Source organism: Danio rerio, chromosome 20 (genome assembly GCF_049306965.1).
Source record: "Danio rerio strain Tuebingen ecotype United States chromosome 20, GRCz12tu, whole genome shotgun sequence".
NCBI classification, from domain to species: domain Eukaryota; kingdom Metazoa; phylum Chordata; class Actinopteri; order Cypriniformes; family Danionidae; genus Danio; species Danio rerio.
The window spans coordinates 28,101,579-28,121,462 of NC_133195.1; the positions used below are offsets into that span (position 1 = coordinate 28,101,579).

At 35.2% G+C, this 19,884-nt stretch overlaps 2 protein-coding genes across 5 annotated transcripts in view; both read right to left on the bottom strand.

Annotated features, from left to right (window-relative positions):
* Window positions 1-10,516, bottom strand: part of itsn2a (intersectin 2a) — a 79,749-nt gene extending 69,233 nt beyond the window's left edge. For all 4 annotated transcript variants that reach the window (XM_009300809.5, XM_021468487.3, XM_073932909.1 and 1 more), the window contains exon 1: window positions 10,369-10,516. The gene's annotated coding sequence lies outside the window, so the exon portion shown is untranslated. The remainder of the gene's footprint in view (window positions 1-10,368) is intronic.
* A 4,163-nt stretch (window positions 10,517-14,679) lies between these two features.
* mrpl19 (mitochondrial ribosomal protein L19) lies at window positions 14,680-19,405 on the bottom strand. The gene is made up of 6 exons (NM_001003544.2): window positions 19,322-19,405; window positions 19,029-19,140; window positions 17,264-17,382; window positions 17,019-17,153; window positions 15,412-15,593; window positions 14,680-15,291 (listed from the first exon to the last, which is right to left on the bottom strand). The coding sequence occupies exons 1-6, from the start codon at window positions 19,395-19,397 to the stop codon at window positions 15,070-15,072; spliced, it is 846 nt and encodes a 281-aa protein (NP_001003544.1). The 5' UTR covers window positions 19,398-19,405; the 3' UTR covers window positions 14,680-15,069.
* Between the last annotated feature and the right edge of the window lie 479 nt (window positions 19,406-19,884).

Consider the following 19,884-nt stretch of genomic DNA (forward strand, 5'->3'; position numbering starts at 1 on the left):
TGACGCCATATTTTTTAACTTTATTATAGCTTACTGCATGATGATGACCCTGCTCCCCAAAAGAAAACTAAACTCTACAATATACTGTAGTGGACTGTAAAGAATTAGATTTTTAATATTCAAAAAAATTGTGTAATAGAAGTAAAAATACTGGCAGTATTTTCATACGGGTATCCATGTATTAATATAATATTGCCAAAGAAAGGATTGCAATATGTGTGTATCAATAATTTCCCCCATACCTTTAAATTACAACTGTTTTCTCAGACATAATATTGACTGTCAATGTTTCTGAAAGTAAATCAGTACCAGGACTGTTTTTCTTAACACACAGTTGATTTCATGATTCAAAAGAATTGATTGAACCAATGATTCAAGTGCCCATTCATAATGAGTCATTCACTTAATTCCTAAATGAATCAGCAGTTTGTATGGATCAAATGAAAAAAAAAAAAAAAAAATTTTATCTGAAAGCTGAAAAATACTGCCTTTAAACGATGCATGTACCATTTCTATTTCTTTCTTTATTGACGGCTGTTTGTACATAGGACTTTTCCAATCATTTGATGAAACAATGAAAATATGTTTACGCGGTTTACATTTGTAAAAGCAGACAACTGAAAACAATATACAATAATAACTGCAAAATTACACCAACTAATATGGGTTTGTGTTACCATCTGAACTGAAAAGACTACCTTAAAGACACGCTAGACCCTGTTTACACCCATATTTAGTGTCCATTTATGATCAGATTAGGGAAAAATGCATGTTAATACCAGGTATAGACAGAGCCTAAAATGATTCCTTTTCAATATGAATATAATCAGATTTATGATATGCAGCGTGAATGTGTGTTTATGTATAACAAAGACTTGGTGTTAAATCTGCCAACAGATTCTCAGCCTTCAAGGCAATGAATATGATATACAAGCTCGCTTGTACACATGCACACATTAATAAGCCACCCCACCCAAAATCCTTGAGTTTAAACAGTGCCAAAGCTCACATTGAAGAAGACTTCTCATAAAACCCTCACTCTCTCTCTCAATATACCTTCCTTTGTTTCTCTCGTCCTCATTCTTCACTAGATGTCTCACAGCCACATACAAATGTCCCTTGAGCTGATAGTGAAGGCCACCTGCGGCACTGGCAAATCAGCATTCAACATGTTACCCTTCTCACACAGCACATGTCTGTTCTGAGTGTGCACCCAGCATGCTTTGTGCAGGGGAGGGGAATAAGGACTTCTCTGTCCACACAGGAAACAAGCATATGAAACCTGCCAGCAGAGACCACACTAGCCATTCAGAGAGTCCGACTGAATGATACTGCAGAGGTGACCGTGAACAGTACAAAAACAACCACAAATGAAAACAAAGTCTGTATCATTGCTGTATGATTAACACACTCATATTCATTTGACAAAATATGCAGCCACATTCACACAAGGGAGACAGATTCAGTAATATCAGGAGCAATAATCTAGATTAAAAACCAATGATGAGTTGTTGATCCCCTCAGAATATCACATTATTCGTTTGCTTCGACTTAGTGCCTTATTTATCAGGGGTCACAGCGGATGCCCCAGCCGAAACCCAGTACTGGAAAACACCCATACACTTATTCAAACACACAGACTCATATATTACATCCAATTTAGTTAGTCAATTTAGCTATGGCGCATGCATACCTTACCTCTGGACTGTGGGGGAAACTGGAGCACCCGGAGAAAACCCACGCAACCACAGGGGGAACATACAAACACAGAAATGCCAACTCACCTAGTCAGGACTTGAATCAGCAAGGCCACAGTGCTAATCACTCAGCCACCGTGCCACCCATCATATTATTTACAAGGGGCTAATTCGTTAAAGGGAGAGAGCTAATTCTCGTTCTCGGTTTCTCCCAAAAGTGCAAAGACATGCGGTACAGGTGAATTGGGTAAGCTAAATTGTCCATAGTGTATGAGTGTGAATGAGTGTGTGTGGATGTTTCCCAGAGATGGGTTGCGGCTGGAAGGGCAGGACTGTGGGGGAAACCAGAGCACCCGGAGGAAACCCACGCAAAAGCAGTGGGAACATGCACTCCTCACAGAAACGCGATCTGAGCCGAGGTTCGAACCAGTGATCCAGCGACCTTCTTGCTGTGAGGCGAAAGCACTACCTACTGCGCCACTGCGTTGCCAATAATAATAATAATAATAATAATAATAATAATAATAATAATAATAATAATTATTATTATTATTATTATTATTATTATTATTATTATTATTATTATTATTATTATTATTATTATTTATGAAAATAATAATAATAATAATAATAATAATAATAATAATAATAATATTAATAGAGTGATTTCTGAAGGATCGTGTGATCGTAATTTAGCTCAAAATTTATCTTTAAAATTACTGGAATAAATTATTAAATTAAATTATAAACTATTTTTGAACAGTCATTTTATAGAGCAAAACATTTCACAATTGTAAAATTTGTACTGTATTTTTAATTAAGTAAATGCAGCTTTGGTGAGCAGGAGAAGCTTATTTTAAAACATTTTAAAATCCTAGTAACCCCAAACCTTTGACCGGTAATGAACATAATAAAAAAACAGCACACATAATATCATGTGAACACAAACTCTTATTTTGGATATTACAAATTGCAATTAATCATTTGAAAGTTTCTTTAATCATTTTAAAGTTACTTCATTACTTCTAAAGTAATCTGATTGCATAATTTGCATTTCTTGCATCTTATTACCTAGAACATGGGTCACTAGTCCTCAAAGTGCACTTTTAGACATACATGTTTAAACCATAATAAGGGGCGGAGAACTGCAGCAAAAGATATCTTTCAGCTTTTTTTCACCAACACAAGCAAGTGTTTATCTAGCGGAGTTACACAAGCAGTGCTGGCGCTTTAGCTCAAGCACGCTTTTTCTCACAGTTCACAGCATGCGTGTCTGTATAAAGAGTAGCACAGAAGGCAGGAGCCACGTTCTCTTAAAAGTGCACATTCAAGGAGCCGCTTGTCTTCTCCACTGCACTTCACTTCACTCAGGTCCACCAACCAGCCTGAATGTCTTGTCTAAGTTCAAAGAAGCACATCCATCAATCTATTTATCTCCTCGACAGAGAAGCGCTGAAAAAAACCTTTCTCTGTCTTTTTACATTTGAAGGTGAACAAGAAGAGCGGTGAAGTTTTGCTAGTGTGGCGCTGTAACTCCATTGATATTCATGGTAGGAGATTGGATGATGGACAGCAAGAGAATTTGACTCTTGCTGATTTGATTATATTAAAGAGTGTATTGAGGACACATGGTCACACAAGCACAATTTCATTTTCAACCACCCTTCTTTATCCCTTTCTCTTTATATCTCACTGGTAAAATCTCTCACACACACATACACACACTGTTGGTATTTAGGGCAGCCAACATCCTCTAGTAGGAAGCAATCCTCTGTGTGTGTGTGACATATAAGGCATATTTCTGGGGCACTCCACCCTGTTCCCACTGGGAGATTTGCACACACACCAGTGCAGAACATGGGCGGTTGGCATTTGTGAGTGAAATAAATTTACCGAAATCAAACTTAAATAGAAAGCAAGTCATGTCAACTGTCCACATGCGCACTTGCACAGTTCTCTGTGTGAGTTTGCTTATAAAGTCAAGCCATTCACAATGGGTAAATTAATGTTTAAGCACATGACTATTACCACTATTAGCTCTCCAGGAAATGACATCATCAGCATAGACTCTTTATGCATAAAAGGCTAATGAAGCCTTCAAAAAGTTCAACAGTTGAGTCTAGCAGTAAAAAAAAGGATTTTCTTTACAAAAAGAAATTAATTTTAAACAATAACTGACAAACTTTAAAAAGACAAACCTGCTCAAAATAAGTTGATCAAAGTTATATGCTTTGGTTAAAGCTATGTGATTGTATGAATTCAACTTAATTTTAAAACAACTGTTTGATAGCAGAATTTGAGCAGAAAAACATTAGCTGTGATGATGTGCTGAAATTCCACCAATCAGAGAGCTGCTGCTTGCAAAGTACACCAAAATAAATCTACCCCACTCGGGGTACACTGCATTATGTAAATCCTCAGCCCTCTCATTTAATTTCAAAATGTTTTGGGTTGTTTAAATCCTTTGTCTCAGCTTCTAAAGAGAAATTTAAACTGGCTTGGAAAGGTGAACTTGGAACTAAGATATCAGAGAAACTATATGGGATAAGTGGCTGAATGCAGTACGGTCCTGGGATACATTTTCAAAAACCATCGTTAGCCAACTAAGGTCTAAGTTACATCGTCACAAACATAGTTTGTTAATTTTGCGATTCCCAAATCCATTTTTCCAACGAACATTCGCAAACTGCGTTGCAAGCTTTTATGCTTGCAACTAAACCTCTGGAGCTGTAGTTAGAAACAGTTCCTGGCTATGCTCTATTCTCTGTGATCCCCCCATGTCCTAATCATTTAGAACATTCTTATATTTAAATTTGGAATGATTTTTTTTTAAGCATTAAAGTCAGCTCTAATTTGCTTTCAAAGCATAGTTCAGTTAGCGATCTTCATGTTTACAATTGCGCTCCCTTTGTAGTGCACTTTGATGCCATTTTGAACACAGCCATAGCTCATGATGAAAGCTATAGGTGACCTATTATTTAAAAGCAGAATGTATGCTACATCTCCAGAGCTTGTGAAAACACAGCTTACGGTAATGCTTTTAATTTATGGTAAGTTGTTTATTAAGTATATACTGTTTATGACATGGGCCTCTTGGTTAGAACATTTCTGCAGTGGTTTGAATGTGTCAAATAGTAAAAGTAGATTTTACAAAAAAATTAAAATATATTAACAATATCCTAATAATAAAAATAATAATATTAATAATCATCATTGTCATCATCAAATATTACATTTTATTTCTCAATGATTAGCCTCATTATTTATTTATTTTTTATGATTTATGTATGATATTAGAATACGTTTTAGCGTTTGTAAGTGATTTGATGTTAATTTAGAATGGAATATGTACTGTAATGTTCTCAATAATATTTGTAAAGGAAACATGGGCAATATATTGGCTGTTTACATATACTTCAATTAATATGGAAAGCGAGTGCATGTTTTTACCAAAACTAATATTGTATTTTTTTTAAATGTGTGCACGTGTAAAACAACATAATTTGCACAAAGAAATGATGGGGTTCTTCTCTAAAGAAGTTATTACTCCACCCAGTTTAGAGCATCATTATGGGCATTTTATGTTAAAACTAACGTGGTTTAAACTATGAATCTGGGACAGAGAAACTATGGGTTTTGGGGAACACTTGTCACTACATCGCTCTTTTCCCCAAACGATGCATCGTACTATGATAGCTTAAACCGCTATAAGAAATCCTTTGTACCTGTTTCAGTGGGTTTATTTAACAAGAGTCTACCTTAATTAATTAGCATTATTAATTTTGTAACTGTTGTATTTTGTATTGTTTTTTTTGCTCGTTTTAGTGAATGTCTGCAGCAATATGGCGATGCCCATAACAAATTTCCTGTCAAGGACAATCAAGTTTTACTACTACTACTACTTACTACTACTAATAGTTCAGCCACAAGTTACGTCGTTGTTTGGGAAACGCACCCCTGATCGGTAAACAGTAGGCACCAGTTAATGCAGTTCAAGGTCATTCATTGCCTGCACTGTACCAAAACCAAAAATTACTAAAACATTTTTCTTCTATTTCACCTGTGTGACCAATGTAAAATTACAGAAGACACCACAGCTAATGCATGATAGTTTTGCCCCTCTTTGTTTAATTTTTGGAAAAACATTTTTGATTTATACTCCAAGGCCTAATATTTCCCTTCTACCGGATACAGAACTTGCTATTTTTAGGGTTTTAGAACACTTTTTCACCCTTCCAAAAGATCTCCAAAAACCCCTTACTCTAGGCATGACTGTGGGCAAAAGAAACTAATGCTAAAAAACTGGAAATTTCCTTTACCTCCTTCTTTTTGAATCTGATGAATGAATATGGCCTCCGTCTAGGCATGAGACGATAACTGTTTTCAGTGTATACTCCGGTTTGGAAGAGGGCACAGTTTTAAAACCACCAAAATTTTCTGCAATACCGTTCCCAAGATATGTGTACAATTTTTTTGTTTATCTTTTTTTGTTTGTTTTTTAGGACAACATTATCTCCAGCAGAAAAGATGTTCAAAGATGCCTTTTTCAATTGTAAAATAAAATCAGTTTTTGAATACGTTTATAAAATAAAATGAAATATGTTTACTATTCCAAATTTTTAAAAATGCTTTTTAAAATAAAACATACTGTTTAAAAGAAAGAAATGTTCTTGTTTTTAGCCCAGAAATTGTAAAAATATATATTTTAGAGCAGTGATCAAAATACAGTGAAACTGTGATATTTTTATTCCGGCCCATGCCTACCTCCGTCATCCATTTGGAAAGGCTCCGATTTATGAAGTCCAATTCTGACAGAAAGTTCTTTGCTACCTGGGAACCCTTTCTCTGATACTTAGATCTAAAACGTTCTCAATCCAAATCCAGCATCCCTCACGTAAACTGACTAGCACACTACCTTTTAGGACTTTTTATGACTACATACTCTGTATCACTACATTTCCATTTTTGTGGATTTTTTGTGGATATCCAACAGCTGAATCCACATACATGGCAGTTCATATTATATTTACCAGTAAAGTGTGTATATTCTGAGACAATGTTGCTTGTTTGTTTTTTGTGCACATAAAAAAAAACATTTTTTTAAAAGACAGATAAAACCAAGAACTTTGGATGAATATTTTTATAATTGCTGCTTTTTTATCATGTTTAATTTCATGTTTTTATGCTCTATTTGCTTGAATGTGTTGTTCTAAATGCTTTGTGTGATTGTTCTTTATCACAATAAACCCATTAGAACACACTCTTGTATCTTTATACATGATTTTATACACATCTTTGCTTTAAATGATGATTGCAATGTTGTAATACTCCTGAGTGTTGGTTGGTTTGGTTTGTGGCTTTTTAACACATCATCAACAACAACATTACAGTAAATCTTTTTTTAAAATAGAACTGCCATAATGCACTCCAGAGTATTGATGCTTTCAAAACCAAATAAGCAGATTGTATTAAAAGTCATGTCTGTCCACAAATTAACAATTATTAATGTTGCCAACTTGACATGTTTCACAGTGGAGAGTTTATCACAGTGCCAACAAGAAAAAAAAGAAATGATAGTCAGCATATTTTGACCAGACTCATCCCTCTATCGCACAGGTTATTTACTACTGTGACTGGCCCATGCCCCACATACTGAGAAGATGCAAGAGCCGAAACAGATTGTAGCCTCTGTGCTTTGATTAACAGCGCTGGCCTTGGGGGAAGCGAGTTATGAGAATATATGGCAGTTGGCACACACTACATAACCTACTTCTACAAAAGTCTGTGAATCTAAAAAACTTCAAAAGGAAAGAACCTGGGTCACACTTCACAGTACAGTCCTCCTGTTACTGTATCATTTAAGAAGTTTGGAGTGGTACTAATCAACAATTTGATGGGATTAGTGTTGGTAGGGTATACTTCTTAATTGTAATTGGATATTATAAACTTATGTTTGACTTTTTGAACTAAAATAGGTACCATACCATTTGTCAGAACCAGTTCAATATGTTAGCATTAGCAATGAAAAATACTTTCATTACAGAAATTAAAAGTTATATATGCTAATAATATAATGCACATGGACTACAATAAACAATTTTTTATGAATTCAGAATTTTTATAACCTGCATCAAAAAAGATAACAAATGTAACAAATTTAATGCTCATTGTTAGTTCAATTTTGTGAAACCAACATTTTTGTTGTTATTATTATTATTATTATTTAGATTTTTACATATATGTGCAGATTGCACATCACTGCTAACAAAAACATCACTCAATATTAGGCATGAGACAATAACCAGTTTCAACGTTTGCAGCAGTTTGGAAAAGTCTAGGCTTTAAAATCGCCAAGTATTCTGTTATACCGATCCTAAGGTATATGTACATTGTTGTTGTTTTTTACATGTTTTTCACAACTATTTTATTTAGTTTTTTTAGGGCAACAGTATTTCAGCAGAAAAGGAACATCCACATCAAAAGCTACTGGTCCAAAACATTTTAAATGTGTCTTTGAATAAAACATATTGTGCTCAATGCTGGGTAAAAGTTGTTGTTTTTTACCCAGGCGTTTAAAAGAACTTATTTTAAAGCAGTAATCCCAATACCATGATATTTTTATCCAAAGTTATTATACCATCAAAATCTTATACCGGCCCAAGCCTACTTAATATGTTTAATTAATAATTAAACACATTTTGTTTGTGTTAACTATTGGATGGAAAGTGTTACCCAAGATCAGTATTATCTGAATATTAAAAGGTGAAAACTTGACAATATCAGTACAACTAAATTCTCTGTGTCAAAATGAAAGTCATTCACCAGCTTTAAATGTTTTAATAAAAGACATAGAAATAATGGAAATAAGACTCAGATTCTGTGATATTTTATCACACCCAGCTTGACATAATTTCGTTATAGTGTGAGCGTGTTTATTTAGATTTAGAATAGCAATACCTACTGGTAAGCTGATCTAAACTTTGGACTTTATATATCTAAAACAAATAATATGATAAAAAAAATGATATAATAGAAACGCAATTGTCAAGTGACATCAATTCTATGGCTTATTCTTTAAACATGACTTTAAGAACCTAATGTAATATTTTAAAGGGGGTGTAAGTTGAAAACCTGTGTGTGTAAACAACATTAACAACCAATCTCACAGTGGAGAGAAAACAGCCGCTAAGAAAGCATCTGATCATAGGAATATGGCTATGTTTGCACAAACTCTGTAAAAATCTACTAAAAGTTCACCGAAAATTTTTTTTTTTTTTAAATCAACCGAATTCACCAAAATCAAGCCGACAATGTGACTCAAATTACACTGTTCAGAATATAAAATAGATAATGCATAACCAAAATAGATTTCAGCATGAAATATTGATATTACAGTACAGAATGGCTTTTTTGCCATATGCTGATGAAGATTTGCTTTATGTCCCACTGAACGGATGAGAGGTTCACAGAAGTGTGTTAAACATCACATGATTTTCCAGGAAAAACATCCCAATCTCACATAGAATTCAATCTGCAAGCTTTAAGAGATGCAGGGCGAGTTTGATTATTATTATATTAATGTTTCATTACAAGACTACCACACATTGATAATACAAATATGCTTGATACATGTAAATTATATCAAGCAAAATCAGCCATATCTGAATGAAACAATATATTTTAAAAAATAATAGAAACAAAATTATGTTTTAGTAAAATTAACCCATTAAAACTGGTATCTCTTATGTTTAACTATTTGTTTAATATTGTTTAATGAAATGTTTAATATTTAACTACTTTCCAGTTTAGCCCACTAGATTTGCCACGTGTAAGTGAACAATGTAAATGAAAGTAAAATGCCTTGAATGGATAGTTCACCCAAAACAGAAAAATATATCATCATTTACTCATCATTCAGGTCACAGACCTGTATGAGTTTTTCAATTGAACACAAAAGGAGAAATTTTGAAGAAAGCCCTAACCATTATAACCATATGTTTTTCCTATGCTAAGGAAGTCAAGGCTTACAGGTTTTTAACTTATTTCACATATATTCTTTTGTGTTCAACAGAATAAAAGAAACTCATAAGGTTTAGAAAACTTGAGAAGGTGAACAGTGAGTAAATTTTTCATTTTTGGGTGAACTATCCCAACACAATCTCGACTTATAGTTATTTCTTCCCAATTTCTTACAGGTAACCAAAAGTCTGTCTATTAAAAGCGCTCATTAGTCAACAAATGAATAAACGGTCACCAAAACAAGTGCATGAGGGAGGCAGGTGCACTAGTGGGACAGGTGTGTTGCATCTCTGACGACACCTTCAACGTCCCGCAGGGAAACACTTAGAATGATCCAGCTCTTATATTTCAGGTTATTATGAAGCTTAAACCGGATTGAGTTCCTCTCTTAAGTTCGCAACCTGCACAACAAGTTTGTCCGTTATATGACTGAAATCAATGACAGCGATTCCGCTCCTTCTCCAGCAACCTTCCGCGCTTTTGTTCCGAAACTGCGCTCATTTCCCTCTCGGATAAAATAATTAAGAACTGCTCTTTAGATAAGAAATGCGCTGAAAAGTGATTCGCAAATATTAACAATAGGCACCGGCAACCTTATTGTAAGCATCACAATAGAATAACCCACAAGGAACAGCAAAGAATAAACGCTTACCGTGCGTACGGCGAAGGAGAAAGACGGAATGTTATTGTGATTTCTGCGTAACCGGAAATATCCGCGGATAACGGAGGACGTGCGGTTGAGGTTTCCAGGTAAGGGATCGGCTGTACCTGCTCTCTCACTGCAGATCGCGGACTGCGGCGTCGCTTCACTCTCCACAAGTGATAGGGCTGACGTCACTTTCACAACAGCAGGATGGGCGGAGCTCCGTAGCGCTGCACAGATGTGCTCGAGGATTAGCGCGCGCGGATCCAGAAGATGAGCTGCACAAAATATCATGTCAGGAAAATAATGTGACATGCTCGCTCTGTGTGGGATTAAACATATCTAGCAGAGAGGTTGAGTTGAAAGAGTAGAAAATGAGAAGTCGCTGATGTGGAAGTCTGTTTTAGTTTGGAGAGTTACAATAGATGGTAACAGAAGTGTTCAGTCAGGTTTTTAAAGATGGTGAATTTTAGATGTAAACGACTGATAAAACATACACTCATCATGGCCAGTTTACTTACTGATACCGGGTTGGACCCACTTTTGCCTCCAGAACTGCCTTAATCCTTCGTGGCATAGATTTAACAAGGTACTAGAAATCATCCTCAGATGAATATGTTGGTCCATATTGACATGATACCATCGAGCAGTTGCTGCAGATTTGTCAGCTGAACATCCATGATGCAAATCTCCTATTCCACCACATCCCAAAGATGCTCTATTGGTTATATTACTATTATTATTATATATTATATATATATATATACTATATATTATTATTGGTATATTACAGTGAACTCATTGTCATGTTCAAGAAACCTAAAAAAACTGAGAGGATTTGCACTTTATGACATGGCGCTTTATCCTGCTGGAAGTAGCCATCAGAGGATGAGTACACTGGACATAAAAAGAGGGACATGGTCAGCAACAATATTCAGTTATGCTGTGCCGTTGACACAATGCTTAATTGGTGATAATAAACCCAAAGTTTGCCAAAAAAAATGTCCCGCACACCATACCACCACCAGCCTGAACCGCTGATACAAGGCAGGATGGGTCCATGCTTTAATGTTGTTGACGGCAAATACTGACCCTACCATCCGAATGTCGCAGCAGAAATTGAGACTTATCAAACCAGGCAAAGTTTTCCAATCTTCTACTGTCCAATTTTGGGGAGGCTGTACAAATTGTAACCTCAGTTTCCTGTTCTTAGTTGACAGGAGTGGCACCCAATGTGGTCTTCTGCTGCTGTATAGCCCATCCACCTCAAGGTTGGACGTGTTGAGCGTTCAGAGCAGTTCTTCTACATATCTCGGTTGTAATGAGTGGTTATTCGAGTTACTGTTGCCTTTCTATCAGCTCGAACTAGTCTAGTCATTCTCCTTTGACCACTGGCATAACAAGGTATTTGCGCCCACAGAACTGCCGCTCACTGGATATTTTCTCTTTTTCGAGAGAAATGAAAAGCCATCCATGAAATGCATGAAAATCCCAGTAGATCAGCAGTTTCTGGAATACTCAGACCAGCCTGTCTGCCACCACCAACTATGCCAGGTTCAAAGTCACTTAAATCACCTTTCTTCCCCATTCAGATGCTTAGTTTGAACTGCAGCAGATTGTCTTGACCATGCCTAAATACATTGAGTTGCTGCCATGTGATTGGCTGATTAGAAATTAATGTTAATAAGCAGTTGGACAAGTGTACTAATTAACTCGGTCATATTAAAAGCTGTGTCGACTTAAGTGTAGAACCAACAAGGTAAACGGATAGTTTATCTAAAAACAACAATGTTCTCATTATTTACTCACACTGCAGGTTCCAAACTATGGAGGTCAATGGTTACCAGATTTTCAGCTTCAGCTATCATGCTTTATATTCAACAGAAGTTAAACAGATTTAGAACAAGTTAAGCGTGAGTAAATAAAGATAAAATGAAAAAAAAAAATCCTTAGGTGTAGGAATCACAAGAAAAAAAAAAGTTTTTGCTCTTAATTTACTCAACCTCAGGTCATCCAAGAACATTAAAAGGGATAGTTCACCAACAAAAAAATAAATTGTAGTTATTTACTCATACTTGACTTGTTCCAAATCATTATTTTCTTCAGTTAAACACTAAAGAAGTAATTTCGATGATCTCTGGAAAGCGATAACCATTGCTATCCGTAGTAGGAAAAATCAATGGTTACCGGTTTCCAAAATTCTTTAAAATAACCTCTTTGATCAAAAGATGGATATATATATATATATATATATATATATATATATATATATATATATATATATATATATATATATATATATATATATATATTAGGGATGTAACGGTATCAGAATTTCACGGTACGGTAATACCTCGGTATCAATGTCACGGTACGGTATTTATTGAATCATTTACAGGAAAAAACAAAACTTATGAAAATACTCCAAAAAAGTGCCAAAAGTGTCAATGACATACAAATTAGCCATCTATCTGTAAGCTTTGAAACAGGAACTTCAATTTTAATAATAAAAAAAATATTAAACCATATAAAAAAAAAATTTAAGTTTTTAATTTAGTATTGTTGAAAACTCATCACATTCAACATTTAATCACTCACTCACTTAGATAGAGATGGGTTTAAAGGAAAATTATCATATAAATATAATCTGGTAAAAGCTGGTATCTCTGGGCATTTACAATGTCCCCTGCAACAGAAAAAAAAAAACCTCTCATTTGGTACTGAGGTTTCTGGGACAAGAGAGATATGACTTATATGACTTATTTCTTGAGCGCCGAAAACGCTGGAGAGGCCGTTGATTGTGTTGGAAACGCTGCTGCTCCGTCTCAGTGTGGATGGGGAAAGACGGAGACATCTGAAAACGGAGGCAGGGCTGCAAACGTTCGCCTATCTGATTGGGGCTTTTCCTCAATATTAAGTAGCCCACACACAGTTCAGTCTCGCATCCTCTTCTTGTAAGTTAAGACTTCCCAAGTTTATCAAGGCTGCAGTCTCCCCCTTCTCAGTTTGATATGGAAAACATACCGAGGACACGCGTAAATCTTCAAAGGGAACAGTGTACTTTATAACTTCATTCACATCACCTTGGCTACGTTGTTTCACTTTCTCAACAATAAAATGTAAACATGATTTAAGGAACTGCCTATTTTCTTTTTAATATTAGCAACTTAACAGACAGCAGAAATGTTGAGGCGTCGTGCTGCATATATGAGCGTCATCTTCACTGTGTGCATATTTATAACAAAACGGAGCCTATAACAACTGCCTCCTTTCAATTTCAGTGAAAATACGAAACGCACCCTCTCTTTTGCTGAATATCAGTTTTAATAATCGACAATTATAAAAGTATAACATACAATAAGTTTATACATTGTAGGAAATAAAGGCAAGCGATCAGTCAATGTACTTGGATTAATCATTAACTTATCTTTGCGCTTAACCAAAACATGTTACCCGTGAACAAGTAACTTAATAGATTCCAATGACCAAAGTCAGGGAATTGGCCTCTGTCGTTAGATAAAGACAACAACATGAATGAAATATCACGTTTAGCAAATATAGTGAGATTAGATCCAGCGGGAGATTCTTGATGAGCAGTCCGACAAGCAGAGCTCTCATCTCATGCTGGAGCGCTTGCCCGAGAGTGTCTGTGGTCACGTGATGTGCGTTTTCAGCGTTTTGGTGTGGACGGAGAGCTGTTCAGAAATGCTGGGTAAAACGCGAGTGTGGACGCGGATCGTTTTCATTCTACAACGCCGTTTTAAAACTAAAACGCACTCTTGTAAAAGGGGCCTTAGAGTTTTACAGCTCTTTTTGATCCCCGCTTCTTGCAGCACACTCCATTTCCGCATTACTGGATCTGTAGCGACAACAGACCGCAAGGGATGATGGGGATTGTAGTTTTCGCTACCTCCCGTTCGCTTCATTCGCCTGAGCAAATTTTCTCAGAAGACCTATAGTTTTACCGAGTCATGCGACTTCGGTAATATCGAAAAAAATTAATATTGCGGTATGACGGTATTTACAATACCGTTACATCCCTAATATATATATATATATATATATATATATATATATATATATATATATATATATATATATATATATATATATATTAAATTAAAAGACATAATTACACTAATCCTCAGTGCCACAGAAATAAGAATTGATTTTTATCATCAATATTGAGATCAAATATTGTTACTGTCAATTCTATTGGATGCATTATATTATTGCCAAATAATCATTTTAACCATTCTAAAAACAACTACAAAATGATCTTATTGACCCAGACTATGAACAACTCAATCTCATCAGTCTCAGGATTAACGGTTTAGATTTTATTTATCATTTATTCAGATATTAATTTACATGTATTGCTGTTCTCTGCTGCCCCCTTTTGGTCAAGCAAGAAAGTAAAACCACAGAGAAATTTGTGTGATGACACTAATGACACTAAAATAAACATTAGCATAGAATGATTGCTATTATTTTAATTAAAGGGCCATTTGTAGCTCAGCATCAGCAGCGGAGCCGGTGAAAAAACGTAATTTAGACACACATGAAAATCTCCAAAATGATTTCCCCCAAAGTCAAATATCTCCATGTATCTCTACAAACCTAGACGAGCATGTTTCAGATCTGTTCAGCATCTTAAAAGGGGTCACCTGAGCCTCATGTTCATTCACAGAGATAGTCTCCATGTACAGTCTACTTTCTGAGATTTTCATCCACCTCCTCAAGGATCTTCTTCTCTAGACTGGATGTGTCATACTCCTTTAGCATATCATACTCTCTCCATGGTTCTCCCCACTTCTGCGCATGCTCCATCTGCTCTGGAGTCAAATACAGGTCAAAGCGGATACCCTTAATGTCAAACTTGGGGCGCTCCCAACGTTTAGACCACGGCTTTGGCTTCATTTTTACTTTTAACTACAAGAGAAAAAGAAAAGCAAACAAGAAATCTTTTAAATTTGGTGGCTAAACACCATAAGTGTACAATATAACATTACAGAACATCACAGATAAAGATGTTTGACTGAAATGTCCTACCGGATTGACTGGGATGTCTTTCGTGAGCTCATAATGGACAGGTTGCATGTCAAAGTCAAAAGTGCTGTATTCAGGCAGAGCGTCCCTCAAGTACATGAGATTGTCATCCAGTCTCTTCTCCAGCTTTAACACTTCAATCTTACGCATACGTGGACTGTACAGCTCATAGCATATCTCTACTCCTACAGTGAATAAAAAATATTAAATTCAAATCCATGACTGAACGGTAACAAAAGTAAAATGCACTAGTAATGTAATCATATGAAAAAAAATATATCAAGATTATAATCATCCAAAATTGTCAGTTATCTATATTATCATGCTTTTGTTAAAATGACTCGAAATATTAAATGTCACACACACACGCACATGCGCACACACACACACACACACACACACACACACACACACACACACACACACACACACACACACACACACACACACACACACACACACACACACACACACACACACACACACACACACACACACACACAGTTTTGCAGCTGAAAATGAACAAACAACAAATAAAAAGCTTTATGGGCTTTATTGCAGCTTTAAGGAATTTAAACATGCATCTCTGCATTTAGGATTTGTTCACTTATGTTTGCATTACTTCATGTTTGTAGTTTGTTGTGCTTTTTTTAGGTACATTTGCTCATATTTAGAACAGCTTGTGTGCCAAAGCAGCTTACTCTGCGTTTTTCTTATTCGCCTTATTCTTCGCGTAGGAACGAGAGCAGCCATTTAAATCTATTTGACTTGAGACTTGTGGTCACATTCACTTCCATTAATTTTTAGACATTAAAAACAGCTCATTCTGCTGCTTTATGTTGCAAAGTGTTATTTTCTTATTATATTATTCTGCTTTGTCTGTATCGTCATGCGAACACTTGTTTGCAGAGCAAGTAGTTTGACTGTTTTCTGCCATTTATTATTTCTAGTCATTTTTCCCATAAGCAACTGGATCGGAAGTTCTAAAACAAATAGCAAAAACGAGTACTTCTGCATTGCAAAATTATTCATTTTTATTTTATGGTGAGCTTTGCTGTGATGTGAATTTCCCCTTTATTTTATTTATAAAGTCTAAATTAACTAACTAACTACTCTCTGTTTACCATTTACTTTCATTTGTAATTTCTCCATTGAAGTCCAGTATTCACTATTGTAAAGTGAATTTCCTGGTAATTTAATAATTTATCAAATTTACAGTTATCAAAATTCGATTATATTGACTCAACATTTCAGCGCTTTAGAACTTATGGGCTGCATCTGAAAGCAGGATTCATTCCAAGATTGGAAAGCACTAAGGTGTGCCTAAATGCTAATCTGGCATCACTTCTTGTCTGCTGAGATTCCTTCATCTGATTGTCTTCAGACGTCATTTTGTGTGTAAGTTTTTGACCAACCTTTCCCACTTTTGATGTTGTTTCTAGCGTGATGTTAGTGTTGTGTAATTTAAATAATAAAAGTAATCACTAAAGCTTTATTTTGTTCTACATAATTAAAATGTTATGCTGCTTTAGCAGTCTGTCCAAAACTAAGCTTCCAGACACACCCATAATGAAACAAACTGAAATTAAAAAAAGTTTTTGTTTGTTTACCTTGCCCATCGATGACATTCCTAAGTATAAAAGTAGCACCCAATCCTTTTCCAGAGCGCTGAGTGCAGATTCCAACAAAGCGATTCAGGTTCCCGCTCGCGTAAGGATCTGTCATGGTCACTGCTAAAATGCTGCCTACATGAAACAGTAAAGAGAAATGCAGTTTATAAAGGAAGATTTATTTTTTCCAGTATTTTTATCTTTCTAGCAGCACATACAGAGCTAGAGTAGTCTGCATTTCTTACCAACGTAAAACTCTGGAATCTGCAAAACTTTCCTCCTCTGTATCATATCTTTCCGTTCTATATAAAACTTGATTTGGTCAGTGCGCTGGCGAGGAGGGATGAACTCTGGACTTAAAACCCTAAAATAAATGAAAGCACATTGAAAAATGCTACTCACATGCAGTTCAGTTTTAATGTTAAAAAGTGAAAGACCAAAGTAGCTAAACGTGTGAATCATACATTACACAACTGACAGTAATATCCATAAGAGGCAACATTTGCATATTTTTTTAATTAATATTATATTGATTAAATGTATGATTATAGTAAATCAAAAATAGTAATATAGTAAATGCATATTAGGTGATACAGTGGTTCAGTGGAAAGCACTGTTGCCTTACAGCAAGAAGGTCACTGGATTGAACCCTGGCTGGGTCAGTTGGCATTTCTGTGTGGAGTTTGCATGTTCTCCACACGTTTGTGTGGGTTTTTCTCCAAGTGTTCCGGTTTCCCCCACGGTGCAAAGACATGCGCTATAGGTGAACTGAATAAGCTAAATTGGCCATAGTGTATGTGTTTGAATGCAAGTGTGTGTGATTGTTTCCCAGTACTGGGTTGCATCTGGAAGGACATTCGCTGTGTAAATCATATGCTGGATGAGTTGGCGGTTCATTTCGCTGTGGCGACCCCTGATTAATAAAGGGGCTATGCCAAAAAGAAATTGACTAAATGAATATTAATGCAAGTGATGTTTCTAATGTTTCACCTAACTTTAAATAAAAAAAATTAAAAAAATCACAATATGGGTAAGATAAAAATTCTGACAAATGGACAAAATCAAGTGGCAAAGTATAAATATTTTAAATTGCATTGAATTAGTATTATAAATTAGTACTATTCTGTCAAGATATTCGTCAAGAAAGTATTGTTCTTGAACATTAAGATACACATATTAGTTCAATGTCAACTTAAGAAACAGTCCGTACATTGTTTACTTTGGTACTTTGATTATTTAGTGTGAAACCGCATGTAATAATGACTTCAAAACATTAGCACTATTTAACTGACTGTGAACAACGTTATACTTTTCATTATTATTGGCTGATAATATTCATTCAATTATTTTCTTCAGCTTAGTCTCTATTTCAGAGATCGCCACAGCGGAAATAACAGCCAACTATTCCAGCATATGTTTTACACTGTGGATGCCCTTCCCACTGCAACCCAGTATAGGGAAATGGTCGATAATATGATGACCCAATTGCACAGAATACTTTTCTGAAATTATATTAAGATGAAAGTCTGAATGTGCAAATGTAAAACCAACTTTACCTCCGTTTCTTACCTCAATTTCTCAGTTTGCACTATATATGGGTTTGCATATGCACAACTCTGGTTTGCACTCCTTGTCATATGCCCTTAAGTGTAATTGTATTGTTTACAAATGTTTATTTTCACTTATATTCTTAGATTATAATATATCTGTAATTGTATTTTTTGTTTCAAAAAATAACAACAATAATTCTATTTTTTACATTAATATTACACGTTTGGCATCTAGGCAATTTCGATTCTCTTTATATCCTGTACATGTAGTTGATTTGACAATAAAGCTGACTTTGACTTAAACCACACATCTGACAAGATTGTTTTGTTACATATTTGCTGTAATACTACTGAACGGCGTTTTAGTGGCTGTCATGTTCCGATTTCTAATGAATTATGTGTCACCTAAAGAAGCAGGATGGTGCAAATCAAAGCATAATCATATCCACATTGTACATACCGCCGGACTGATGCCTCTTCTTGTGATTTGTCTGTGAAAACGGGTTTGGTCGGAGGGATGAATTTTGAAGGTCCATCTGACGCGTGTCTCATTACCGATGTCGACAAAAACCCTAGACATGAACAATAGAATGTTTTATGTAGAAATTAGTTTAAATATCAGGCACAGACAACAATCTGTATGCTCTTTAATCTACCACAGAGTCGGTGGTGTTTTTTTTAAGTATAGCGTCATTAGCATTCTTCTATTATTATCAACCAACATGAACTTTGTAATGTGTAATAGTTACATACTCTCAGTCTGAGGTATATTTCTTAAAAATCGTAACAAGCCCATCATTTCTCTCGCCCTCCTTGTGCACGCCGCCATGTTTGACCTCTGACAGTGGAGTGTGAACATGAAACATTCTGATTGGCTGTCTAGCCACAATAAAGAAGAATGTGAATGGCTGGATGAAGGGAACCCAAAATACAGTACAAGTTTACTGCATATGACTAAGAAGTATTACATTATTTTAATATAATTGTTGATTATTTTTGTATTCATCAATTATATATATTTCATTTATTAACACATTTATTAACTTGTAATAAAATATGTATTATTCATTTTAGTGTGATTTGTTTTAAAATTATTAAATAGTTTTTATTAATTGTTTGAATCCTATTTAATTAAATTGTTTTCTTACTGATTCGATGTGTTTAATTCATTTATATGAATTTATTTATCTTAGTATGTTGCTCGATTTTTTATCTCATTCTTATTTTTTAGTAAAATAAGTTAGCGTAGCGTTTAGATGTTAGCGTAGTGCATTGCATATTAAAACGGTGTGAATGGTGATGTTTTTTTAGGGCTT